We start from the raw sequence: 26,692 nt of genomic DNA, 5'->3' as shown, positions 1-26,692 counted from the left end.
TGGGGTTCCCCAAGGTTCAATTTTAGGTCCACTTCTTTTTAATCTGTACATGCTTCCCCTTGGGGACGTCATCAGGAGACACGGCATCAGCTTCCATAGTTATGCTGATGATACACAGCTATACATCGCCGTGTCTCCTGATGACACAGGGCCAATTGATGCCCTTTTTAACTGCATTGTAGACATCAAGTCATGGATGGCAGAGAATTTCCTACAGCTCAACCAGGACAAAACTGAGGTTTTAGTTATAGGTCCTGAAGGCCAGAGAGAGAAACTTTTACCAAAACTAAAAGATTTTAAACCAACACAATCAGTAAAAAATCTGGGCGTGATTTTTGACTCTGAGCTGAATTTTATATCACATATCAAAAATATAACAAAAACCGGTTTTTATCACCTTAAGAACATAGCCAGAGTCCGCCCGTTTCTCTCTCAGGCCAGTACGGAGGTGCTAATGCATGCTTTTATTTCTTGTCGCTTAGATTACTGTAATGCCCTGCTCTCTGGTCTTCCCAAAAAGAGTATTTTAAATCTCCAATTACTACAAAACTCAGCCGCACGCGTGCTGACAAGGACCAGAGGGCGGGAGCACATTACACCGGTTTTAGAGTCGCTGCATTGGCTCCCCGTACGCTTCAGGATCGATTTTAAGATTCTCTTGCTGGTTTTTAAATGTCTTAACGGCCTTGCGCCCTCCTATTTATCTGATCTGCTTTTACCATATCAACCCTCGCAGACCCTGAGGTCCTCCGGCACTGGCCTTTTAACCATACCAAAACCCAGAACAAAAACCCACGGTGAGGCAGCATTTAGCCACTATGGCCCCCACCTGTGGAACAGCCTGCCGGAGAGCCTCAGGACTGCAGAGACTGTTGTTATTTTTAAAAGAAGATTAAAGACACACCTTTTTAATCAGGCTTTTAACTAATTTTTTAAACTCTTCTTGTTCTTATTTTGTTTTATTTATCACTGATACTTTATCTATTCTATTTTATTTATAATCTTACGTATTTTACTCTTGGTACTGTATTTATTTTATTTTATTTATTCTTAGTCCTATGTTATGCTTTTAGTTTTTAGCTTTTAACGCCAGTGTTTCCTCAGGGGGGTCCTCCACACTGGGAGCTGTGTCTGGTCTGCTAGTGGGGGTACTGTCCTTGGGTCCCTTTGGCCCGGCTGGCTGGGGGTCCTCCCTTCGATGTGGGGGTCCACCTGTCTGTCGGAGTCGGGGGGCCTGGGTGCCGGTCCCCCCGATGGCATGGCCTGTGGCTCCTCCCAGTGTGGACGGCCCCAAAGGTGGCGTTTCCTTGATCCACAGTGCCATGCCATGTCTCCCTGTTGTGTGCGTGTGCATGTGTGTGCGTGTGGGCGTGTGTGTGTGTGTGTGTGCATGTCTAGTATGGAGGGTGGGAGGGAGGGGTTTTCTTTGTAATTGTTATTCTGTTTTTATTGTGTAATTGTTTTTAATTCTGTAAAGCACTTTGTGTTGCATCTGTGCATGAAAAGCGCTTTATAAATAAAGGTTGATTGATTGATTGATTGAAAAGAAAACACACAAGAGAAGGTAGATGAGAGTGGATGAGATTGAACAGGCAGTCAGTTTTCGAATGACATTCATGAATTCTCTGAAACACCTTTGGAGATGGCTTATGGTAGAGAAATGAACATTCATTTCATAGGCAAAAGCTCTGGTGGACATTCCTGAAGTCAGCATGCCACCTGCATATTCCCTCAAAACTTGTGACATCTGTGGCGTTGTGCTGTGTGATAAAAGTGCACATTTTAGAGTGGCCTGTTATTGTGACCAGCCTAGGGCACACCTGTGCAATAATCCTGCTGTCTAATCAGCATCTGGATAGGCCACACCTGTGAGGTGGATGGATTATCTCAGCAAAGGAGAAGTGTTCACTAACACAAATTTAGACAGATTTGTGAACAGTATTTGAGAGAAATAAACCTTGTGTGTACACAGAAAAGGTTTTAGATCTTTGAGTTCAGCTCATGAAAATTGGGAGCAAAAACAAAAGCATTGCATTTATATTTTTGTTCAGTGTATGTTGCATATAAACATTAATTTTAGACGACATTTAGTCTATATAATGTATATTATTATGGACGGAGGCAGAAAAGCCAGGTGTAGATTACTGCACAAAGTGAGAATTTTATTTTCCTTGGTCAGGATATGTACAGTCAGTCCAGCTTGGATTTACAAGGCTGATAACTAATACTGAACAAACAAGAACTCAAACTATGAATTATGAAAGAGCTGCAGCATCTGAAACCGACCACAATGAACATTTGACAGATAAACAGAACCACAGTGCTGCAGTTTCAGACTCACAGTTTGTCATGTCTTTTATGTATTGTGATTGTCTCTCAACTCACCATATATTTTTTTATTTGTAAGTTTTTCATTTATTTTTATCAAAGACTAGAAATTTCAGGTGACCCCATTTGAATTCCAGGTGACCCCACATGGGGCTCCGACCTCAAGGTTGAAAAACACTGCTTTACATCTACATGTATTATCCCAGAGCTGAATCCTGAGAACATTTACACTGGTAACATCCGGCCTTTATTGAGCGTTAAAGCCATTAATCGACGCATTACAGATATTATTCAAAGAGATATTGTTTCCAAACCTGCAGCTGTATTTTATTGGAATAATATTTACAATGACATAGACTGGAAAAACACAAGGATTCTTTCGAAGAAGTTCATTATTACCAATAAGGTATGAGAGGTTACTTTTAAATTGATCCACAGATGTTATCCGGTAAAGACCTATCTTGTAAAATACAAGAAAAATATCAATACTCTTTGTTCTTTTTGCAGCAACACAGAGGAAACAACATGTCATTTATTTTGGGATTGCACCAACTCGCATGTATTTTGGATTGATTTAAATAATTTCATCAACACCAAAACTGGCCCTTCATCTAAATTGAACTTTCAACATGTTTTATTTATTTGTTTTATTTCACAAATTGATAAAATAAATCCAGAAAAAAGATACATTATCAACCTTTTAGTAATATTTGCCAAATTTCACATTCATAGCACTAAATTTGGTCACCAGCGTCCTAACTTTATTGTTTTTAAAGCACTTTTTCCACTTATTTAGGTAATTTGAAGAACAATATAAATTCTAAAGCGAGTAAAACAAGGAGACTATGTCAAGTATATAATCTTATTTAATTTATATAATTTCTATCTCTATACCTCGAGGTCTTTTATTTTATTTTGATTTATTCTTAATTTTACCTACATTTGTATTTCTATATTGGAAGCGTAAAATATTTTGTGAAGTGCAACTATTTTTGTGTATCCTACTTTGGTGTAATATTATGATGTTTATGTTGTTCAATTGTTCATTGTTCAATAAAAAATAAAACTTTACATTTACATTACATGTCACTTTTTCTACAGTTCATATTATTACTTTTATCAACTAGACACAACTGAAACAATTGGTTCTGAAAGATGTTTAGGTCAAGACCCAAAAGAGACATGGTGTGTCTCATTAGGACCCAGACCTCAAAATATAGCCAGTTTTTTTTACTTATTTATTTTTTACTGAAAATGAATTTACAGAGTATTTTTATATTTCGTTCGAAATAAAAGATGAGATGTATGAGACTAAAGATAGAATTGAATTTGTTCATGTTGATTTAAAATTGTGAAATGTCTTTCTCAACTTTAACCCTCACAGACCTAAACAGCCACAAGTGACTAAAAGCACTGCCTGATCATAAAATAATAACTTTTAAATCATTGGCCTCATCATTATATTCAAATAACTCTGGTAAAATGCATTTTCTCAGCTTTTTCCTCCCATAGGATATGACCCATTTGGACTTTTAGAGGCTCCATAAAGAACATGGAAATACTTTAATCTTCTGCAGCATTGATTCACCAATAAAATCTATATACGGGGGTTGGACAAAATAATGGAAACACCTTCACCTCAAGATGATAATGCCCCAATCCATACAGCTAGGACTGTTAAAGAATGGCATGAGGAACATTCTAATGAAGTTGAGCATCTCGTATGGCCGGCACAGTCCCCAGACCTCAACATTATTGAGCATTTATAGTCAGTTTTAGAGATTCAAATAAGACGTCGATTTCCACCGCCATCGTCTCTAAAAGAGTTGGAGGGTATTCTAACTGAAGAATGGCTTAAAATTCATTTGGAAACAATTCACAAGTTGTATGAATCAATACCTCGGAGAATTGAGGCTGTAATTGCCGCAAAAGGCGGACCTACACCATATTAAATTATATTTTGTTGATTTTTTAAGGTGTTTCCATTATTTTGTCCAACCCCTGTAGATTAACAAATGACAGTGGTTAGAGACACTTTTATGTTCAGTTAGTGATACATTTTGTTGAGAAATTCAGTTTTGCTTCGGTGAATTGACTGAGTTTCATAAACATCGACATGCTCAGTGAATTAAATAGAGGAAAGCACCTGATATTCACAGAAAAATGTAAAATTCAATGGATAACATTAGAAGAAACTGTGATTAATCACTTTGTAAAAGTTAAATGTAGAGAAAAAATCATTTTGAAGTCACCACAAATTAGTTCTAGGTCTTTAAGGGTTAAGTATGTATGAACAAAATATGCCCCGAATCAAGAAAATGAATGAAGTAATCACAAAATTAACAAAACATTTTTTTAAACTATCAAATAGTATGCAAAGGGCACCCCCCCCCCCCCCCCAAAAAAAAAAAAAAGAAAAAAGTTCCACATCACATTTTGGATTCATGTGATTATTTCTGACACAAAAGCAGTTAAAGTTCAACACTACTATTACTGAGTATATGACCCAGAGGAGAAGGTGTTGCAAAGATCATTTTATACAAAGATAGGATTGTTTATGATCACATATGATGAGTGAAGGAACTACATAGATACTAGAATATGAATAAACACACAAAGATTCTTCTTTTCCTGAAAGCTTTTAATTAGACCTTTTAATCTGTAAACAGTAAAACCTTGTTCAAGTCAAATATCTCATTAAGACAAGATATCAGTGCATTTTATTCTGAAAACTATGCCACATCCACTTAGAATTACTGGTTATTGGTGCAGATTATGGTTATGGTTCTCTCTTTGTCTCCTCTGAAAACCAGGTGAATATAATCTTGGTGATCTTCCCAGGAGGTTTGCACGCCATTTTCATCAGGTCTGTCCTGTCCGGTAAACGGGTTTACAAACAGACCGTCACTGATCTGGGATGGATTCAAGCCTTATTCACTGGTACTCAGGCAGAAAGACAAAGGAGAGGGAGTAATGGAGAGTTGAAATGGATGAAGAGTCAGATACTGAAATACTGATCATCTGTTCTGAGGTTAAAGGTACTGCGGAAGATCCTTTTCCACAACCTGGAAAGAAAGACGAGTACTTCAGTTTTTATATATTTTTTGTATATACTCTTAGACAAAAGCTTTGGCACCGACACAAATTTTCTTTTTGCAACCTGTGTTGCTTCAGATCTATTTTTAGATTTTTTTTTCCCACATGTTTTTGAGGCACACTGAAGAACAATTAGAGGCATTGTATAGGTTTCAGACATTTACTGGCAAAGAAATCACATTTATGCAAAGAAGAATTTGTGTGGCTGCCAAAAACATAGAGGAAATAAAACTATGTACAGTTTTTTCTGACAGTTATAATATATGACATTATGACTATTATATAAAGAACATGAACATGAGTTCCCAGACTTAAATTCCTTGTTTAGTCTGATCTTTAAGAGGATCTCCCTCTGTCTCGTGTTTTTCTTACTGGATGATGTTTATTTTCACATCAAACTAAAGCCATATATGGCAATTTTTCACAGCAAACAGAAATATGTGGTAATTTTTTAAATGAATAAATAAATAAAACCTTTTTTTAGCTGCATAGGTGATCTCTTTAATCTTAACAAATGTTAAAAAGTCCAATATTTTCACAATATCTATCATACAGTAAAAAGGATAAATGATAAATGCACATACGCTTGGATCATCCATGGGTCCGTATCTCTTCACCACCTGCCCCTCTCTATTGATCAAAAACTGAAGAGAAAAAAAACAAACAGACTATTCAATCACAAAACATGCAAGAAACATTATTTTTATATAATTAAAAATATAGAAAATGTTTCTACATATATAATATTTATTGATTTAACTTTGTCTAATGTGGTGCAGTCTATATGTACACACACAAAAAAAACCACTTAATAATATATATTTACCTTCGTGAAGTTCCACTTGATGCTACTGCAGGAGTGAAAACAAATCACAGGTTAGGAAATAATCACAGGTTAAATACTTTGTAAATTAACCCTTTCATGCATACTGGTCACTACAGTGGACAGTTATTCTACTGCTCTTCTCTTGTATATTCATGGGTTTTGCTGTTTTAGTTCCATATCAGCCAACACAATGGACACTTATACATCATGTAACTTTACTGTTCTTAATAAACCTGATCTGCAGTTAACACGTTTGAGTGTAAATCAATTGTTCTTAGACTGTAATTATCATTTTATCTTTAACAAAATGGGTATTTTTGCATATTATCCCCATGGCGTGAGTAATGACTAGTATTAGAGTATGTTTAAATATGAGAAAACATCAGATTAGCAGCATTAAAAGTGTTGTTATTTCATAGTTTTCACAGTATACCAGTAAATACACGTTTCTAGGCTTCAAAAATTAAACGCATCATATCCATTTGAGTGGACATTTTTGCAACTCCATGAAAAACAGGTTCATAAAAAGCTGTCAATCACAATGTTTTTTGTTTTTTTTTCATGCCTAAAGAGGAATTCAAACGGGGGAAAAAATCACAATTAAGGTTCTCATAATTCATGCATGAAAGGGTTAATGCTTGAGTTAGAGGCTCTAATTTAACAGATTTTGCTGCTTGGTGGATAATCAGTCATTAACTCGTCTGCTTACTTTCCCAGGAATCCTTTTCCATTTGGCTGCTCCTTGAGCCACTTCCACAGAGGGTGAGCGCTGTCCCCGTTCACATCGATCTTGCTGAACATGTCAAACTGAGCGTTGTAAGACTCGGCAAACTGCTTGATTTGAGTTTCGTTGCCAGGTTCCTGAGAAATAAAACACACAAGAAATATTAGAACCGGACAAATCTGCTCAAACCTAAACACAACTGGTGCTATTATTAGGCAACTATCCATTACACTGATTCATAGACGTTAGATAATATTTTCAGATCACAGACTTGGGCTTAAATAAAACATGATGTAACGTACCTGGTTCCCAAACTGGTTGGAAGGGAAGGCAAGGATCCGTAAACCTCTCTCAGCATAGTTGGCGTGCATCTGCGCAAACTGAGAGTAGTTTACTGGGGTTTTACCTCATTTAGAGGCAACGTTGGTGATGATGACAACATTACCCCTGAAAACACAAACAGACACATTCATACACTTTGGTAACAACTGGACGGAGACACAATGGTGAAGATCATTTAAGTTAAACCCTGACCATATTTTCAGGGGAAAAACACCTAAAAAGACATACCCAAAGTAAATGAAGAATTACTTCACAATAATAAGGATCATATGGATGTTCTTGGTGTCTGTGGACATTTAGAGACCTCACAGAATCTATTCCCATTGTCTAAAATATTGTATCTATTACTGTGCCTGAGTAAACTGTAACAAACTAAAAGAGAAATTCGAATTTTTTATCCTGTTTTTTTTTTGGCTGGATTGACGATGATATGCATAAATTAATTGTTTATTTATTTGTATTGTATTTATTGTTTATATTTCACCCCACAAAAATTAAAAATCATGTTTGAACATTAAAGTTTGCACTAAAATACACTTTTGATGTATTTTTTATTAACATTAGGGTCTAAACTTTGAGCAAAAGTTGAAAAAAAAACATCCATTGTCCTGATTTATTATATTTTTATAGTAGATGAATATTAATATAATTTTTTAGGCCCACCGGTGGGCCGATAGGGCTAATTAAGATGACTATAAGCTATTGATTTTACCTGTATTTTTCAAGGGACACCACGTTGCCATCAATATCTGTTGCAGAGAAGTTGTAGATAGAAGTGGCCGTCTGCCAGTCCTCTGTTGGGGCAGACTAGTGGAAAAAAAGTGGGATAAAAAAAAGAAGAATGGAATGAGTGGGGGTTTCCATATATGATGCAAAATATGACAGCATCAGTTGAATATTATGCAAAATCAACAGTCAGACTTTGTTCAGGACATTGTTTTTATAAGAATGCAGCTAAATATATATTTTGTCAATATATATTTTATATATTTTTTTTGGTAATAGTAGTTTATATTTTTATGCTCTTTTTCTCTTGCATGCTTTTTTTAAATGCCACTTTGTTTTGGTTGTGTAACATCCTAGTTAAATTATTCTATTCCAATTTTTATACTTAATCTTATCTTAAATTCTTGTGGTATTCAGTGTAGACGGCAAAGTAAGATTTTCATTGTACTGGGAAACCTGTTTCTTTACTTTGAATCTTGAATCTAAAAGAACCCCATCAAGAACACACTAAATTTGCATAAACCTATAAGATCTACACACTTATAACTGATCAGCTCAACAATGTCAGTTCAGTCACTACAACATAAGGCTGTGTGAGTGTCGTTCGGTCTTACCATCGCCTGCACCAGGACAGAGAAAAGCAAAGCGGACCCTAAGACACGCATACTGCTCTTCAGTAAGGTCCTCCGAAGGCAGAACGCGATCTAAGACCCTATTCTGTCGTCAGCTGCTACACCCTCACTGTCAGACCTCAAACCCACGACTGAGGTTGAACGCAGCCCGTGTCTCATTTAAAGGAATCAGGTGATCATTAACAGAACTGTTCTACGCTCATGTAGTCCAGTCCACAGTCCTCAGCTTTATCACAAACTCACAAATACTGTTTACTCATTATAAAAGCCAGAAACTGTGTCATGGTGGAGTTAAGATCCAGGGCAAAGAGCAACAGTCTGTGGAATTTAATAATCCCATTATACAAAATACTTAACATATTAATGAAAAACACCAAGTTAGGTCAAAGCAGCACTAGTTTTACCCAGACATTAAAGCGACTACAGAAAACAGTTCATACATCTACAGGCAGAGGAGACACTGGTTCCACATGTCAATAATGTACACATCGATTGGCTGGTCTGTTACATGGGAAATCTATTTTTCATAGTTTTTTTTACAGTAGAAAAAATCTTTATCGCCCAGAACAGTCATTGCCCTTTTGGGGGCGACCACAGGGGATAGTCACTCAACTGGGTCAAAGGTCAATTAGATAATCTTCTGTTCCCTTTTTTCACATGAATAAATTGAGGTGGAATTAACTGTTGATGATGATTGATTAAAACATTACACAACACAGCACTGGTCAAAGCTCCACAAAATAAAAACACTGACCGGCTAACACACTGATAAAATGTGTGTGTCATGCAGTTTTCTGGAAAGTCTGCATGTCCCATAGGTTTGGAATAACAAATGGTGTACCAACATTAAAATGAATATGTTACGACATTTTTGGATGTATTAGTTATGGGTGATGTAGCCAGAAGATTGTTCTTACTTATTTATTTATTTTTAATATTTTGGATGATTCATAATTTTTTTTTAATCCACATAAATTGAGACAGAACATGCTACAAAAGTATAGGGTGGGGAAGCAAAATTTACAGTGAACATTTAGTTGTTTTTTTCTCAGCAGGCACTACGTCAATTGTTTTGAAACCAAACATATATTGATGTCATAATCATACCTAACACTATTATCCATACCTTTTCAGAAACTTTTGCCCATATGAGTAATCAGGAAAGCAAACGTCAAAGAGTGTGTGATTTGCTGAATGCACTCGTCACACAAAAGGAGATTTCAAAAATAGTTGGAGTGTCCATAAAGACTGTTTATAATGGAAAGAAGAGAATGACTATGAGCAAAACTATTACGAGAAAGTCTGGAAGATACTATTAAAAGAAGAATGGGAGAAATTGTCACCCGAATATTTGAGGAACACTTGCGCAAGTTTCAGGAAGTGTGTGAAGGCAGTTAATGAGAAAGAAGGAGGACACATAGAATAAAAACATTTTCTATTATGTCAATTTTTTTGTGGCAAATAAATTCTCATGACTTTCAATAAACTAATTGGTCATACACTGTCTTTCAATCCCTGCCTCAAAATATTGTAAATTTTGCTTCCCCACCCTGTAGTTTTCCTCATCACAGGTAGGTAGGTACTTTATTCAATTCTATGGGTCAGGATTTGTTAAAAATCTTAATTCAAGGTTATACATTGCATTTGTGAAATATCACTGGTCTACAAGGAAAATGCTTCTAGAATAAAAGTAATGAAATTTTACCACATGACAGTCACTGATAAAGAAAAATCAAGTCAAAAATGCTGGTTGGCTGAACTTTCCAAGATACAGCCTTGGGTCAAAATGTGAAATTTAAGAATTAACGAGAGAATGGGTTTGACTCAAAAGGAATATTTGTCTCAGAGCTACAAGATCTACTTCAAACACTGTCGGCACATTAGAATACATTCACTTTACAGGTTCTATTTAGTGGAAGATTTATAAAACGATTATTAAAATATACATAAACCAATACATATGTGTAATAACACTTAATCATATACCTTGAAAACATCAGCAAACCAGCACTTTTGTCATTTATTTTCCAATTAATCTTATTAAAATACGTAACATTTAGCACATTTAATATCTGAAGCAAACCATTTCTAAAAAATTGTAGACCAGTGTATCAGTTAACATTGGCAATATCAAGACAGCAGCACTTGTAAGGGTGTCAAAGTACATTATTTGGCAGTAAGTGGAGGAACATATTCACAATCAGTGTATTACATCAAACAAACAGGTTGCATTTTGAGTTTCTGCTGAGCAATAAAAACGTCAAAATCAAACAGTAATCTAATTTTTCAAAAAGCAAACACTTGATATGCTAGAGCAGGGGTGTCAAACTCATTTCAGTTCAGGGGTCACATTCAGCCTAATATGATCTAAAGTGGGCCAGACCAGTAAAATAATATAAAAAAATAGGATAAGAACTTAGAAATAATATCAACTCCAAAGTTTTCTCTATGTTTTTGAGTGAAATAAATAAATAAAATTCCCTGATGAAAATGTATACATCTACAAACTGTACTTGAACTTAACATAGACAAATATGAACAACCTGAAAAATAAGTGCAATTTTAACAATATTACACCTTAGTTTATCATTTTTGTCACAACTTACAGATCACAGTGGATCTTCAAATACACAAAACATTCAGTAAATGGCAGAATATTGGTACAATTCCACATACAAGACCATTTTAGGTTGTTCATATTTTTGTAAAAGGCTAGTCTGTAAATGTAAACATTTTTGTGTAATTTTACTTTTTTTTTTTTTTACACTTAAAAAAAAACAGAACAATTAGCTTTTTTCATTATTTATAGGTTATTATGATAGTATTCTACTGGTCTGACCCTTTTTATATTGAACTGACCTAAAATGATTTTAACATCCTTGATTCATAATATGTTCAGTGTAATTTTGTATTTCACAAATTCATCCCATGGGCCGGATTGGACCCTTTGGTGGGCCGATTTTGGCCCCCGGGCTGCATGTTTGACACCTGTGTGCTAGAGCACTCAACATAGTCTAATATGTGGTTCAAGGAGCTAATGGTCTGATCATTAAAATGAAACATGGGATATGTTTATAGGAAGGTAATACGTTTTAGAAAAATAAACGTGAATAGAACATATGGAGTAAGAACTAGCCTAAACTTTTGTATAAAATTATTTTAAAATGACAAGATTGAGCGAAAGTTGGAGCACTGAATACACTACTTGGTGGCCAAAATGTTTGAACTGAATGAGTGAAGTATCAGCTGTAACAGGCCAACGTACTTTTATAACCTCATGTTACAAAAGCTTTAACGTGACTTTCATGGGGTGATATGTCTTATCAGTAGATCGCAGTGGTAGATGTGGGGAAGGCAGCCACGTTTATTCAACCATACAGTGTCAAAAACTAGTCATGCAAGCCTCTCTGTGGAATATTTCTCACACTTCAACACCCTCAAAGTAGAAGCATAAAAGCATATAGTCTCTGTTTCTGTATACCAAGAGGCAAATGCTTAAGAACGACGTATGACACATGCTGCATAAAACTGGAGTACAATACACAGAAGAAAAAACCTTACATACTTAACCCATAAACACCCAAAAACCCACCGCTGACCAGAAGCATCTAGTGATCTAAAATATTTATTCAATAACTTTAGAACCACCAATCCTATCAATACATGTAAATACTTGGTGTAAAATGCAGTTTGTCATTTTTTCATGGTTATCAAATATGACCCAATTGGACGTTCAGAGGCTCTGTAGTGAACATGGAAACACCGGCATCTTCTACAACATTGATTCACCAGTAAAACCCATGGAGTTTGATCAATGACAGTGGATGGAGACACTGGTTTTATGGTCAGTTAATGACATATTTTGTTGAAAAAATCACTTTTTCCTCAGTTCTCTGTGTTTTGATATAATAACCTTTGAATTTACCCTGAGCTTTTATGAATATCCACATGATCAGTATATTAAATATAGAAAAATATCTGGTTTTCACTGAAAAATGCAAACTGCAGAGGATAATGTTATAAAAAATGGTGATAAATCACTTGGGAAAAACAAAAAATAATAATAATTTGGAAGTTGTGACAAAATTAGCTGTGGGTCTTTAAGGGTTAAACATGTTTTGGGGGCTGTAAACAGAATAATATGGATGAGTTGTGATGAAACACATCAGTGCTGGTGATAATGCACATAAAAATAGACAGATCAAACGGTGTAATTTCCACTTTGGAGAGATAATTCAGATGTTAAATCTTTATCAGTCAGATTCTGCCAAATTTTGTTCATTTTACGACAAGAATCAATTTTAGACCTTTTTCTTTAAATTTGATTTTTTTAATGATTACAGTATTTTAGGCTACTTTATACTTCGTGAGGTGTGTTTTTATTTTTTTATTTATTTCATTTGTAAACTGAAACTGTGGCGAGCAAAGCACCAATATTTCGTTTATTAATAAAGTACTGATGGTGCATTTATTGAATGACAATAAAGTAAGTCTGAGTCTGAGTCTGAAGTTACACCAGAATCACAGAAACCAAGAAGTTTATCGATTAAAACCACTGCTTCTATCAGGTAATTTGTTACTTGTTTTGAGTCTAAAATACTGCTTTAACCCTTTCATGCATGAATTATGAGAACCTTAGTCAATTTTTTTTTTCTTGAGTGTTTTTATTCCTCTTTAGGCATGAAAAAAATCATGCAAATTATTATTATTATTTTTTTTTTTTAATAAACCTACTATTCGTGGAGTTACAAAAATGTCCACTCAGCTGAACACCATTTAATTTTTGAAGCAAAGAAACATGTATTTAAAACTCACCATCAGAAAGTGATATACTGTGTGAAAACTATGAAATAAAAACATTTTTAATGCAGCTAACTGCTAAATCACTAATGTTTTCTTACATTTGATCATACTCTAATATTAGTTATTACTCATTTCGTGGAGATAATGTCCTCGTCAGACCCAGGAAATTGACAGTTTTAGCTGTTTCACATAAAAAATTGTCTTGATTGGAAACTGCATAATGTAACAGTTTTTTCAGATACATTTTTAAAATCATTTTTATTTATTGATTGATTTTTTAATGGAATGTCCTTTGTAATGCACTGCATTCTTTAAGCAAAACTGTCAAACTTTTGTCTCCTACAGAGGACAAAATGCATTACTGGGTCTCAGGAGGATATGCAAAAAAAAAAAAAACACCTTTGTTTCAGAAAACTGTTAATTACAGTCTAATAACAATTAGCAACTCATTTATACTAAAACATGTTACTGTAGATCAGGTTTATCATGAGCAGCAAAGTTACAACAATTGTATGAACTGCAGTGTTTGGGATGGTGCATAAGTGTCCAGTGTGTTGGCTGAAATGGAACTAAAACAACAAAGCCCATGAATATACAAGAGAACAGCTGTAGAATAACTGTCCACTGTAGTGACCACTGTGTATGAAAGGGTTAAAACACAAAAGAGACACAACACAAGCACCAAACTGCTCATTTTGTCAGTGAAATCTGGTAGGTTTAAGATACTTCAGGGTAATGGGAAAAAACAATGACACCGAGAAAAGACGGTGAGAATATTCTAAATATAGCGCACACTTAGTGATTTTTAGCTGTCCTTCTCCTGGTGATAAAATCAGGGCACAGTGTCTTGTGATCCTGTGTCATATCCGTGTGTACCTGAACTAGTCCTGCCTCACATCTACACATGCACAACACAGATCACAGTTATATCAGCCTTTCTCTCACTTTGTGACAGTTTTCACAACAATGCGGTGGTTAAAGATAGACTTTAAAAAAAAAAAAAAAAGTCGGGTGTGTCCCATTAATTTACATAAATCAAATGATATGAAACACTGACGCTGGGGGAAACAACAAAACGATTTCCTGCTTTTACAAACCACGCTGTTACAAAGACACGCATATGTTACGCACATGATGAACAACAACACCATCCACATCACACAAGACAGGAGAAGATGCATAGATTTACATTACCGTCGTGGATAATACAAAGTACAGTACCATCGCCAGAAGTACTCCACTGCTTGCCACAGCCCCAAATGTCAAAATTATAAATAACGGCCTCATTTTTCCTTACCGTAGCGAGCACATTTATTTACATCAATAGGGGCATTGTGGCGTCTGGTCTGACTCCGCCCTGCAGCAGTTTGTTGTGAAACACGCGCTGACTGGACTTATACAATAATATAATAATAATAAATATAATAATAATAATGAATATAATAATAATAATGAATATAACAATAATAATAATAATAATAATAATAATAATAATAATAATAATAATAATAATAATAATGATAATTTGAACAAACTCCGCCCTCAGACTGCGCCATGGGATACGTCTTACGTCATCATCCTGTGTCGGTAAACGAAAACGTGCGTCGCCTTTTATACTGAAGCGACAGATATAAACAAAAAATACACTTAAATTGTATTTGGAGGAAGCGTGGTGTTTGAGGAGATATGGATGATGAAGAGGAGACATACAGACTGTGGAAAATCCGCAAAACCATCATGCAGGTGTGTTACGTACGAATGGTTTTCCTTGTTAGCATGTAGCTTAGCTGAAACAGCTCAGTGCGTTTCAGTGCTGGAGGATTTTGCTGTGTATACGTAGGTAAAGTGTGATTTCTCACATACTTATCTGATTTTAGTTCCCTAACAGTTACCCCTAGATGAGCGCTAAGCGTACATCATTGAACAATCAGACAAGTTAGCTGGTTGTTTGTTTATTTAAAAGATGATGCATTGTTTTCAGCCCATCAGGAAGTCAGTCCATTGAATGTATCTTTGGATTAAAAATAAAGCTTTACATCCTCGGTATAACGTATTTGGCCATTGCTCTTGCTCGTTTTAGTTTTCCTATTTAACTTTGTGCCCGTTCGCCCTCAGCTGTGCCATGATCGAGGCTACCTGGTGACCCAGGACGAGTTGGACCAGACTCTGGACGAGTTTAAGAGTCAGTTTGGAGACAGGCCTAGTGAGGGTCGCCCCAGACGCACAGACCTCACGGTGCTGGTGGCACACAATGATGACCCCACGGACCAGATGTTTGTTTTCTTTCCCGGTAGGTCAATACCAAACCTGAGATATTAAGTGGTTATAGTTCCAGTTGAAAAATATACACAAAAGTTGCTGTGTGTTCAAAGGTGACACCAGTGTTGTAAGTTTTAAGTCGTAGCTGCTTGATGTTGAAGAGTTGAATCCATTTTCTTCCATCCCTCAGAGGAGCCCAAGGTAGGAATAAAGACTATTAAGATGTACTGTCAAAGGATGCAGGAGGAAAACATCACACGCGCCATCATAGTTGTTCAGATGGGAATGACACCATCAGCTAAACAGGTAAACACCTATTTCAGAAATTAGAGTTATTTTCAAATGTAATATTATTATGTATCTGAATATTTTCTTAAGATAATGTTTGTGTTGTATTTTACTCTGTTTTGAATGTTCTTCACAAACAGTCTCTAGTTGACATGGCTCCCAAGTACATACTGGAACAGTTTTTACAGCAGGAGCTACTTATTAACATCACAGAACACGAGGTAAACAACATGCTTATGTACCAGTTTGTTTACAGTCAAACACCACTGACATTTGGAGCTGTGTATATGGAATTACATTTCTATTTTTCATGCATTTTTTTCAGCTTGTTCCAGAACACATCGTGATGACTAAAGAGGAAGTGACTGAACTTCTTGCGAGATAGTATCCTTGTACGGTGTACTGTGTATAGGAGTTAAACTGTTTTTATTCTAGATGATGCACAGGTATGCATTTGGTGTCTTTCCTTAGTTTTATCTCAGTAAGTTAAAGGAAAGTCAATTGCCAAGGATCCAGGCTGGAGACCCTGTGGCTCGCTACTTTGGCTTGAAAAGAGGACAGGTAATTTATCTTTTATGTCATAGTATTAGAAACATGTATTTATACAATTATGTGGTGCTATTTATTTGACTTGACTATACTTTTAATGACAGAATAACTTGATATAATAAACAGTGTTTTCAATAACATTCATGAACATCATTTTTAATGAATGCTTCTAGCTGATCCACAAAGCAGCTCTTGAGGCCACAGTTAGAAATGCAGATAAGTGCCCAAACTAAAATTCTGCTCAACCTTTCAGGTAGTAAAGATCATCCGACCCAGTGAAACAGCTGGAAGGTACATCACATACAGACTGGTCCAGTGACAGGTGAGTACAACAGACACTAATTAAATTAATGTTGGGGTATTAAATTCCTAGACAAGTATCAGGGCTATGTTATATTTTCAGTATCAATTTGTACATTTATTATGCTATTTATGAATAACAATTAAAAGTCCCTTTTTATGATTTGTAGGTTTTTCTGGATCAACATCTAGAAGGGCCAGCACTGGAAACTGAAGATTTTACTCCTTCATCACTCATTATTTTCATCACATGCTTTTTCGCTTGCATTGTTTGAATCTTAGTTTTTCTTGTAATTCCTCATTTTGTAAAATAAACCATAAAAATGTTCTTGTTTTTGTAGTTTGCACAATCTCTTTATGGACATCCAAAGATAAACTTTATTGTAAAATTATTCATCTCATTTTCATTTGCAAGTACATGATGTTGTATTGTAGATTCTTACTCTTTTCCTTCTGAAAGCCATGTTGTTAGAAACAGAGGTTTGAAATTTGCTTATTCTACCTTGCGCATCCACAACTCATTTACCTCAGTTATAGGGAAGTGAAAACATTTATTGTCTCTAACATTGCTTCCTATTTTTCCCCCCCATAGTTTAGCGGTGCGTAGAAGTCACATTGCACCATAAAGTCAAACTATAGGAAACACCAACAGGGATAGAGCTTAAAATAAAGGGTGTTTATTAAAATAGACCAAACATCAATAAGGCAGTCCAGACAACATGTATAAGAAAAACTATTAAATCTTTAAATTTTAGTGCTGAAATAAAACCAGCAGCACTACGAGGGGATGCATAGATATTCTGCATTGCACAGACTTATTCCTCAAGCTTCTAAGAGAAAACCACTTAAAATATAAACTGGCATAAAAATACATTTTTCAATCATGTAAATGAGTTACTTGCATCAGACAAAAGTAAGCATGAAGAAGTCCCACTGCCAAGATAGATCAATATAACCACAAACATCTACACAGATTAAAAACTTCAATTTGATATGGATGTACACAAAGAAATAATCCTCTTAAGTTCAGGTGTTACTGGGTTTGACTGGAAAAGCCAGATTCCTGTTACTCAGCTCAAACAAACTTCACACAATTTTCAATGTTACATCAGACAAACTCAGGCTCACTGTCCCTGTTTCTGGTCAGGGCCAGTTTCTTTCCACAGAGACGTGCCAGGGGAAGCCCTGATAGGCTTAAGACAGGGGAGCAGGGGTAGTTGTTGTTGGACTGGTTCACGTTGAGCTCAGCCAAGGAAGCAGCGACGTCTTCCTCTATTCCTGCGTCTTCATCAGGGGGACCGTTGTCTGGCAGAGCGGGGGGCTCCTCTCCATCTGGGTTTTCGTGGTCTTCCTCTTGGTCTTGATCGGTGTGGGTTGCAGATGCACTGGACAGGTCCAGGCTGTCCCTGTAGCTCAGCTGGTCGTCCTCCATGCTTACCTCGCTCTCCTGCTTGACCAGGCTGCAGGACATCTGAGAGAGTCCAGTCGACTGACCGCTGTCCTCTGGCTCCGAGTCGGAGTCAGGAAGTTGCTCGCTGGAGCCCAGGGACCCCAAAGAACTGCCTGCATGGACATATAGAGACCACTGCTCAGAGAATGAAGCTTCTTTATTAGAAACTTTTCACAGGTAATGATACAAATATAAAAACACACAGTCCCGGGAAAAAAATACTAGACAACCCCTTGTTTTCTTCAATTTCTTATTCATTTTAATGCCTGGTACAACTAAAAGGTACATTTGTTTGAACAAATATAATGATAACAAAAATAGCTCATAAGAGTTTAATGTAAGAGTTGATATCTAGCCATTTTTCATGGTTTTCTTGATAATAACCAAAATCACTTCAGTTCTTACATCAATAGCTATGGCATTGTACTGCCAAAAACAGTGCTTTTAGGCATTCCATGTTTTCTGTCTGTTTTAGTCACATGATACACACAGGAGTTAGTACTTGATTGCATAATCATTGTTTTTAATGACTTTTGATGGTCTAATCATTTTTTCAGAGACTGTATGTCTTTTAAGTATTAAATGATTTGTTCTAATGTCTTTATATATACACACACAGCAGCATCTGGTACAACTATGACATAAGCCATTTTGTATGTATTTTTATTGGTATTGGAGTTTATCATCACCTGGAAAACCTAAAAATATAGCAATTGGAAGTTCTGATTTCATATCAATGAAATGCTCTCTGGCATTTTTATGTCCCCTGCAGAGGACGTATGAGCGAGGGACATGACCTCCTTGCGTATTAGCGGGAAATGTGTAAATACGGCTGGTGAAGTGCTTCATGGTTTCACATTTCATGTAGTGTTAATAAAAATGCATGTTCTGCTTTAAAACCAATAATTCAACTGGGAGGTAAAGGGCCATAAATTGTCCTTTTTTTTTTTTTTTTTTTTTTTTAGAGGACGTGAGGTTAATGTGGGCTGAATGAAAACTTACCACATCCCTCCTCAGTTTTGTCACTGTCCGGTTTGTTCTGTTCTTCTTGGCCTCTTTCCTCCTCTGCATCAGGAGAGCTCGCTGTCTTTTCATCTGCTGTACTGTCCTAAACCAGGAACAAAGAAGAGACCATGTAAGGACAAAAAACATGGGAACAAATGTGTTTTCAATTTGTTTCCAAACCAGGAAGGAAAAACAACTAAAGGAAACAACCATGAATATGAGATGGCTGTATTAGCATGTTAGAGCTTATTTGTAGCATTTTATGGAATGACCCATTTTGATCATGTTCACAGATTCACAAACATTTAATACTGGTGAAATAAGTAGGTTTACATGAACACAAAACCCGTTTGACTCTAGTTGTCAGGGCAAGTGTGGGCTAAACCAAATGGTCTTCAGTTAATATCCGCTTTTAAAACAACAAACAACTGAACCAACAAAGTAAAAAAGGCTATAAGGAGTTTTCAGAGAGATGACGACGACGACGATGATGATGATGATGATGATGATGAGCACCACAGGCCCTACCTGCTGTGTGGAGATGGATGCAGAGCGGCAGGTTTTGTTGGACTGAGAGGTTTTGGATTGAAAAATGGATGAATAGAAGACTATGAGGGCCTCCACGATACGGGCCTGGTGGGGATAATCAACCAGGGAGGACAGGGAGATTGTGGCCCCAGTTGGACGGGGACGCATCAGGGATGGTCCAAACACGATGCCCAGGTTACTGGGACTCATCTTGTTATCATCCTCCAGCTCTGCAATCCTGGAAGTAGGGAAATTATAGGAAAAGGATCAGGGACTTTATTCATCAGAACTTCTTTTCCTGCAGTTTATAGTATGTAACATGACCGACCTGCGAAGGTGGCGAACAATGTAACGCAGTGTAGCAATGTTAGCCTTGGGCAACTCCTTCAAAAGCTCCTTCAGCTTATCGACCAAGACCAGGATCTCTGGGTCAGTGTCCGGGCCCAGATCCACCAGCTCCGGTCCTCTTCCCACAGCTGGGCTCGGACCAGTGGACTCTGCTTCCTCTGCCTCTGGTGAGTCTCCGTCGCTGTGCAGACTCTCCTTTGCCAAACCCATCAGCCTGTTGTACAGACGGAATGGCATGATGGGCTCCGGCAGCTGTGAACGTCGAAAAGACAAAGACAGGCTGTTACACATGATGATACTAAAGCTCAGGTTGAAAACATACGGGAAATACTTCGACATAAAGCAGGCTATCGATGTACAACTAACAGGAAATTAAGAATTCATCTGAAACATCATGAGAACTTCAAAGGAGAAGTCAGGTGTTTTGGCCAGTAGGGCTATCATCATATTTTAATTGACATTAATGGTTTGTCTTTTTCTTCTGTGCCATTATTGTAGTATAAGACTAATATTTTGCCATTTATAAATAAATTACATATCTGTTCACCTTTAAGCTTTGTTAATAAAGGTCACACCACAAAATATGATGTTAGTGTCACTAGATGCTCATCTACATCCAATCAGTCAAGTATTACAATAATTGAGATACTATCAGATTAGGGTGCTTGCTCTTTATCCAAATAAAAATTCCACTTTTTCCAAACTGCTATTTTTCCCCCAATACCTTTACTTTATGTACTTTTATACTTGCGTGCCTAATTTTGTGGTTGAGATTGTACCTATCGTGTGTAGTAGAAAAGTTAATTTTAATAAATACATGAATGAATGCATAATTCACAGTAATTTGTGTTTTACTGACAAACGTTTTCAAAACATATGGAAATCACAGAAGTGCATGGACATCACACAAACAAGCTTCACTAGAATCCTTCCAGTACCGTCAAGTTAGTGAAATCATATCACATTTTTTATGTTTTCCTCATGTATTTCTTATTTTATATGATTATGTGCCTTTGAGCATACTCTAAATTGATTATGAGAGTAACCTTTTTCCATACTTTATGAAGACTTTCACACAAAAATCCAGACTTTTTAAGACTTTTAAGACTTATGCAAGCACCCTGTAGATAATACACCTGAACATAAACACTTGGTGGTGCTAATGTTCCACTGAAGCACTATTAAACCATTGCAGAAGAAAGGAATGCTAAAAAACAACAAGATTAAAAGAACACTAATCAAACCTTGAACACTGGAGAACAATGTGGAAATAGTGATGGATGTGGTTGAGTGGTTAGGGCATGTACCACTGTGACACAAACGTAAAATGAACAGTGAGACCAGGACCATTTATTGCTTGTCCTTTCCCTACTCCCTTTCCACCCCATTCCTGTCTCTGTCCACTGCTACTATCAAATAAAAGCATTAAATGCACCAAAAGGAAAAAATAAGAAAGCATAAGTTTGTAAATTAAATGAAAAAAATACAATAAAACACTACTTTATCTTATCAATTCCCAAAAGTAATTATGAAATGAGCCATTAGAGTTTACTGATAGTGCTTTGATTAAACTTAAATTATCTACTGAATAAGGTCCTCTATGTTTCTATTGGTTCACATAACACAAAAGGATATATACCATTATCATTCTTATAAACATATGGATATTAGGGCCAAGTATTTTGCTTTATAATGTCAAAACGTGTCCAGGGCAAAACTAGATGATTACTCAGGTGTATGTATTTTCCCAGTTTTCCCAGTTGGCTAACACATGTACCTGTCTGAGGTACAGCTTGAGGACATTGCTGATGTCGTGCGGTGAACACTGCGACAGCTCCACCAGCTCTTTGCCGTTCTCAAAGGCCTGACACAGTTTCTCCACACGAGTCTTGACCCCGTTCACCCTGTAAATGCCCTGCAAGGAAAATCAAATGGCGCTTAACACCGGACAGCACAGCACATTTCCCTGTTTCACATATTCACACGCTTTGAAACTAAATATAACACACACTCACCTTCATTTTAAGGGCCCGTCTCTCGATCTCGGAGATGCATTTGGTGATGATGAAGGGGATGCCGTCACTGGCACAGCTGGCTATCTGAGAAAACTCCCTACCGAACAGTTGCAGACGACCCTGCAGCTTCTTGTGGCCGCATTGGATGGCAAGAGTCTCAAGACAGCGTTTGTGACACGCTAAGAAACACTGTGTGGGCAGAGAAGAGGGCAGTTACTTCACAAAACCTGGGCTGGTCAGAAACATCAGTGGCAGGTTTAACCCTTTAGAGCAGGGGTCTCTAACTCATTTTCTTTCAGGGCCACATTCAGTCCAATTTGACCTCAAGTGGGCCGAACCAGTAAAATAATAACATAATAGCCTATAAATAATGACAACTCCAAATTTTTGTCTTTGTTTTAGTGCAAAAAACCCCATTAAATTATGAAAATACTTACTTTTATAAACTATCCAAACAAAAAAAATGTGATTAACCTAAAAAAAAATGAAATTTCTTAAGAAAAATAAGTGCAATTTTAACAATATTATGCCTCAACTTATCATTTATATATGTGCATTATGGATCGGATCTACAAAGACACTAAACACTTAGTAACAGGCAGAAAATTGTTAAAATTCTGCTCAATTTTCTTTAGACATTTCAGGTTGTTCATATTTGTTCAGGTTATTCACATTTTATTGTTACAGAATAGTTTGTAAATGTAAATATTTTCATAATTTAATGGTGTTTTTTGCACTAAAACAAAAATTTGAAGTTGTCATTATTTATAGGCATAGTGTAATTTTTTTTTTTTTTCACAAACCAAGAAGAAAATTTGGAATTATTGTTTTTTGTAGGTTATTATGCTGTTATTATTTTACTGGAGATCATATTGGTCTGTATGTGGAACCTGAACTAAAATCAGTTCCACAGCCATGACTGTGGAATTTTTGCACTGCGCAAATTCATCCCATGGGCTGGGTTGGAACCTTTGGCAGGCTGCATTTGGCCCCTGGGCGGCATGTTTGAGACCCCTGCTTTAGAGGGGCATTCGCAGAAATACTCTGAAATTCAAAATGTCAACCTTGGTGTGTTATTGGAGGACATAACAAAACTTTATTACTTTTGTGAAATTAAAAAAAAAGGTTATATAGAAAATCAAAGTTATTGAAGTTACCATATTTGGTTCCTTACTCATAAGTGGCAAAAAAAAAATCTAAGAAGTGTATATAAAAATACAAGAAAAACACATGCAAGTTGAAAAGAACATGTATTTTAGAAGTTTAGAACAACATCAGTGCTGATCCAGACCCCTGTCCACATCTACATTCTCCCTTTGAACATCATTCCTTACATTAGTACCATTACTTCATGGTACCGAACAAAGCAGGTACACTCACTGTTCATGCAGAGGTGGACCTTATAGACCCTGTAGACCACATTGGACCTGAGATTGTTGCCTCACTGTAACTGTTACTGTCACGGTCTTGTAATGTATGTAGAAATCACCAAAAATAGTCACTTGCCCAATAAAGAGTTAAAGACCATGTTCTGTTACTGGAGGAACACAGACTCTCACCTCCTCACACTCTGCCCCCTGGAAATATACATAGCTGTCACACTCGCGGCACTTGGACGGGGTCCGCAGTTTCCTCAGCCGGTGGGTCTGGGCGGCTTTGGAGAGGCCGATGTTCCGGAAAGGTCTCGTGGACACGACCACGTCAGGATCCATCCCGTTAATATCTGAGTGAATGACAGAAGATTCAGTTTCATTAAATTTCACACACCGTACCTTCCACTATGGCATTACACAAAACACCGATAATCTATACATGTGTAGGTACATACTTGGAGTTTCAAATGAGGCTACGTTCCCGTCTTTCTCATCTGCATCCTCATTGGACGACATAGTACCGGTGGATGACGTCCGAGCTATTTTACTAATGTCACCTACAAGAAATCAGTACATACCACTAAGAAATCATACACATACTAACAAACTCACATATACTGTAGATTTCCTATAATGCTTAAATGAAGTATTTTGGTATCTTTTAGTGAAATTGCGTTTTATCTTACTGGAGCTGGCAGTAGGAGAGTCCAGAGCGCCGTCTCCTACGACACTGTCATCACTCACCGTTGACCCCCACGATTTGTGGCCCTGTCCTGAACATAAGACAACAACAATAATAATCCTCTACTTGGCTGAATACAACCCTCGTCGTGGTCACATCAGTCCTGTTTCAGCTTCTTAAGACTAGATCCCATGATCTATCAATAAACCGTAAGCTTTTACTGACTGTTCATGGTCACACTTCATATTATATGTTTGAGCTATTAGTTTTGAATACACCATTAAGTTGTGTCATGGTTCTTTGTCTGACAGTTTTAATAAAGGCAGACTGGGGCTTTGACTGAAAACACTCTGAGGAGAATCATTCCTGAATCAACTTTTGCTTCAATTTCACAGAACGGTCTTTCCTTCCAATTAAAATGTTTCCCTTACCTTCTCTTACACTGAACTGTTTCATGTTTTCTCTTAGTTCATGCTGTAATTTGTGTTCTATTTTTCTGCCTTTTAAAGAATATCTGATCTATAAATGAAGTTGCCAGTTGCATAATACATTTTCATATTGCAGTTCTGTTTCTACACCACTGTGAATATTCTAGATTCAGAGAATAAATTGAAACATGACTTAAAGCTTCATTATACATTAGGTTTTTAGGCATCAATATAATCATCTTTCAGCATATTGTAAATGAAATGGTCCAACTGGAAACTATCCTCCTAGCTAACCAACCTCTGCACCTCCTACATTCTGTTTACAGACTGTAGAAACACTTTGATGAAAGATTTTGGCCGACGGTGTTTTCACAGAGGAGTGTGTGCTTAAATTACTGATCACTGTTAAGATTCAATGGGATATAAATCCACGTTTTAACACAGAAGCAATATTTAGCTTGGATAACCATAGGTATTTTTGTTAGTCCTTGTACGTTAGCGGTGTATAGTGTAATAAAAATATCGGCATCTGTCTCTCACTCTTTCGTTGGACCTCGGTGTCCCTGCTGTCCCCCGTGGCTGTGTCCGCACTGGCTGCAGGACTGTCTGCGTGGCTGGTCGGTTCTGTGTTGAAACTGTCATTTCTGGGTCTGTGGCCCAGCCTAAAACAACATGGAAGAACAGAACAATAATCTTATACTCTGTGTCTAAACCGTGCGAGGACTAAGTGTTTGTTCTTCCTTGGTTCGTACACTGTGGACGAGGTGCTGGAGGGGGTGTAGGCTTCAAACCCATATTGAACGGTCGGCTGTTCTGGGAGCTGCAGATCTCGCACATGTGCGGCGTACTGCTGGCCCGGGTCGTACAGTTTACTGCTCTCACACAGAGTCTGGTAGTGGACCGGCAACACAACCGTCTGCATGTGCATGAGCTGGTAGTAGGAGATGGTCGCCTGTAAGATGAGAGGGCAGGGGGAAATATAATGAATCTGATTTATAATATGGATCATTGCTTATCGCAGGGTTCCTACAAGTTTAATTTAAGACTTTTTAAGACCTTTTTAATTTAGACTGTGAAATGGGCATTAAATTCTCTTCTATTTCACAGCCATACTGGAAAAAATCTGTGACTCCTAGAATTTAGGAAAATGTATTTATTTACTCCAACACCTTGATTCCCACCATTTTGAGTCATTCCTCACTGGGGGCTGCAAAGTTAGCGATGACTGGTTCCTAATTTCAATATAAACTGTCAGGTTGGAACTGGGTAGACTTATTTTCTTGGCAAGTTGGACATTTAACAAACACATTTAAACACAACACAGTAAACAAGTTTATGGCAACATAACTAAACTACCGTACCAAATTCAATACCTTTTAAAGACTTTTTTTTAAGATATTAAATACAGATTTGGAAATTCAAGATTTTTAAGACTTTTTAAGCCCCCGCAAGAACCCTGTTATCAGCTCACAGAGGACCACACAGTTCTAGTCATAGAGCCTGTTTACACGACCATAAAAGATCAATAACTGGGAGTAATCAGATAATTGTAATAAGCAGATGTAACACATTTACATGCACTTAAGAAATGCAATAATTGAAAAACCATGGTTTAAACACTCCAGTCCATTATCGGATTCCTTTTAGTGTACATACGTACATAGTGATGGTAGACTCAAACTTCCTATTATTGTTTTCTGTTCACATTTGACTATGTAGCTTCTGTTCTCTGCAATTTTAAATGTGTGTACACATACACAGATGTAAAAAGAACAAAATAAATCAGATTAACCTGGATACATGCAGGCAGACATCGCAATATTGGGAAAAAATCCAGGTGTGTTAATCTGATTTCTCATAATCAGATTACTGCTGTTATCTGATAAAACACATCAGATGATCCTTTTTACATGATTATGGAATAATCAGACAACTCCAGAAATCAGATAATGATGGGAGTACTGGTGTGCATGTAAACAGGCTCATAGAT

The 26,692-nt window shown here is 36.8% G+C and overlaps 3 protein-coding genes and 1 long non-coding RNA gene across 7 annotated transcripts in view; 2 read left to right on the top strand and 2 right to left on the bottom strand.

Moving 5' to 3' along the window:
* Positions 1 to 4,951: 4,951 nt before the first annotated feature.
* Positions 4,952 to 14,831, bottom strand: gpx4a (glutathione peroxidase 4a). Of its 3 annotated transcripts, none has more exons than XM_030132346.1 (7): positions 14,699 to 14,831; positions 8,029 to 8,123; positions 7,277 to 7,421; positions 6,960 to 7,111; positions 6,251 to 6,275; positions 6,009 to 6,068; positions 4,952 to 5,393 (listed from the first exon to the last, which is right to left on the bottom strand). In XM_030132346.1, exons 1-7 carry the CDS (start codon positions 14,762 to 14,764, stop codon positions 5,361 to 5,363), a joined length of 576 nt encoding a protein of 191 aa, XP_029988206.1. In that variant the 5' UTR covers positions 14,765 to 14,831; the 3' UTR covers positions 4,952 to 5,360. The 3 variants fall into 3 exon arrangements, with proteins under 3 accessions (XP_029988206.1, XP_029988205.1, XP_029988207.1); XM_030132345.1 differs by having other exon boundaries at positions 14,672 to 14,824; XM_030132347.1 differs by lacking the exon at positions 14,699 to 14,831 and adding an exon at positions 8,657 to 8,919.
* LOC115418043 (uncharacterized) lies at positions 8,949 to 26,292 on the top strand. The gene is made up of 3 exons (XR_003935237.1): positions 8,949 to 8,959; positions 9,132 to 9,137; positions 26,200 to 26,292. It is a non-coding gene; the product is annotated as an uncharacterized LOC115418043 (long non-coding RNA).
* On the top strand, positions 15,053 to 17,201 carry polr2eb (RNA polymerase II, I and III subunit E, b). The gene is made up of 8 exons (XM_030132343.1): positions 15,053 to 15,220; positions 15,593 to 15,767; positions 15,927 to 16,042; positions 16,165 to 16,245; positions 16,350 to 16,408; positions 16,507 to 16,585; positions 16,827 to 16,895; positions 17,044 to 17,201. Exons 1-7 carry the CDS (start codon positions 15,164 to 15,166, stop codon positions 16,890 to 16,892), a joined length of 633 nt encoding a protein of 210 aa, XP_029988203.1. The 5' UTR covers positions 15,053 to 15,163; the 3' UTR covers positions 16,893 to 16,895; positions 17,044 to 17,201.
* arhgap45b (Rho GTPase activating protein 45b) overlaps positions 17,529 to 26,692 on the bottom strand; it is a 31,564-nt gene continuing 22,400 nt past the window's right edge. For both annotated transcript variants that reach the window (XM_030132285.1, XM_030132286.1), the window contains exons 14-24: positions 25,455 to 25,654; positions 25,243 to 25,364; positions 24,279 to 24,365; positions 24,048 to 24,149; positions 23,779 to 23,942; positions 22,220 to 22,408; positions 21,982 to 22,119; positions 20,185 to 20,456; positions 19,857 to 20,094; positions 19,326 to 19,431; positions 17,529 to 18,436 (exon numbers count right to left, since the gene is read on the bottom strand). In XM_030132285.1, the coding sequence (XP_029988145.1) occupies positions 17,982 to 18,436; positions 19,326 to 19,431; positions 19,857 to 20,094; positions 20,185 to 20,456; positions 21,982 to 22,119; positions 22,220 to 22,408; positions 23,779 to 23,942; positions 24,048 to 24,149; positions 24,279 to 24,365; positions 25,243 to 25,364; positions 25,455 to 25,654 (2,073 nt within the window). In that variant the 3' untranslated portion in view covers positions 17,529 to 17,981. The remainder of the gene's footprint in view (positions 18,437 to 19,325; positions 19,432 to 19,856; positions 20,095 to 20,184; positions 20,457 to 21,981; positions 22,120 to 22,219; positions 22,409 to 23,778; positions 23,943 to 24,047; positions 24,150 to 24,278; positions 24,366 to 25,242; positions 25,365 to 25,454; positions 25,655 to 26,692) is intronic.

This window comes from Sphaeramia orbicularis, chromosome 4, assembly GCF_902148855.1.
Source record: "Sphaeramia orbicularis chromosome 4, fSphaOr1.1, whole genome shotgun sequence".
Lineage (NCBI taxonomy): Eukaryota > Metazoa > Chordata > Actinopteri > Kurtiformes > Apogonidae > Sphaeramia > Sphaeramia orbicularis.
The sequence above is the reverse complement of the archived record's forward strand: the minus strand, read 5'-3'. Positions and strand labels throughout refer to the sequence as shown.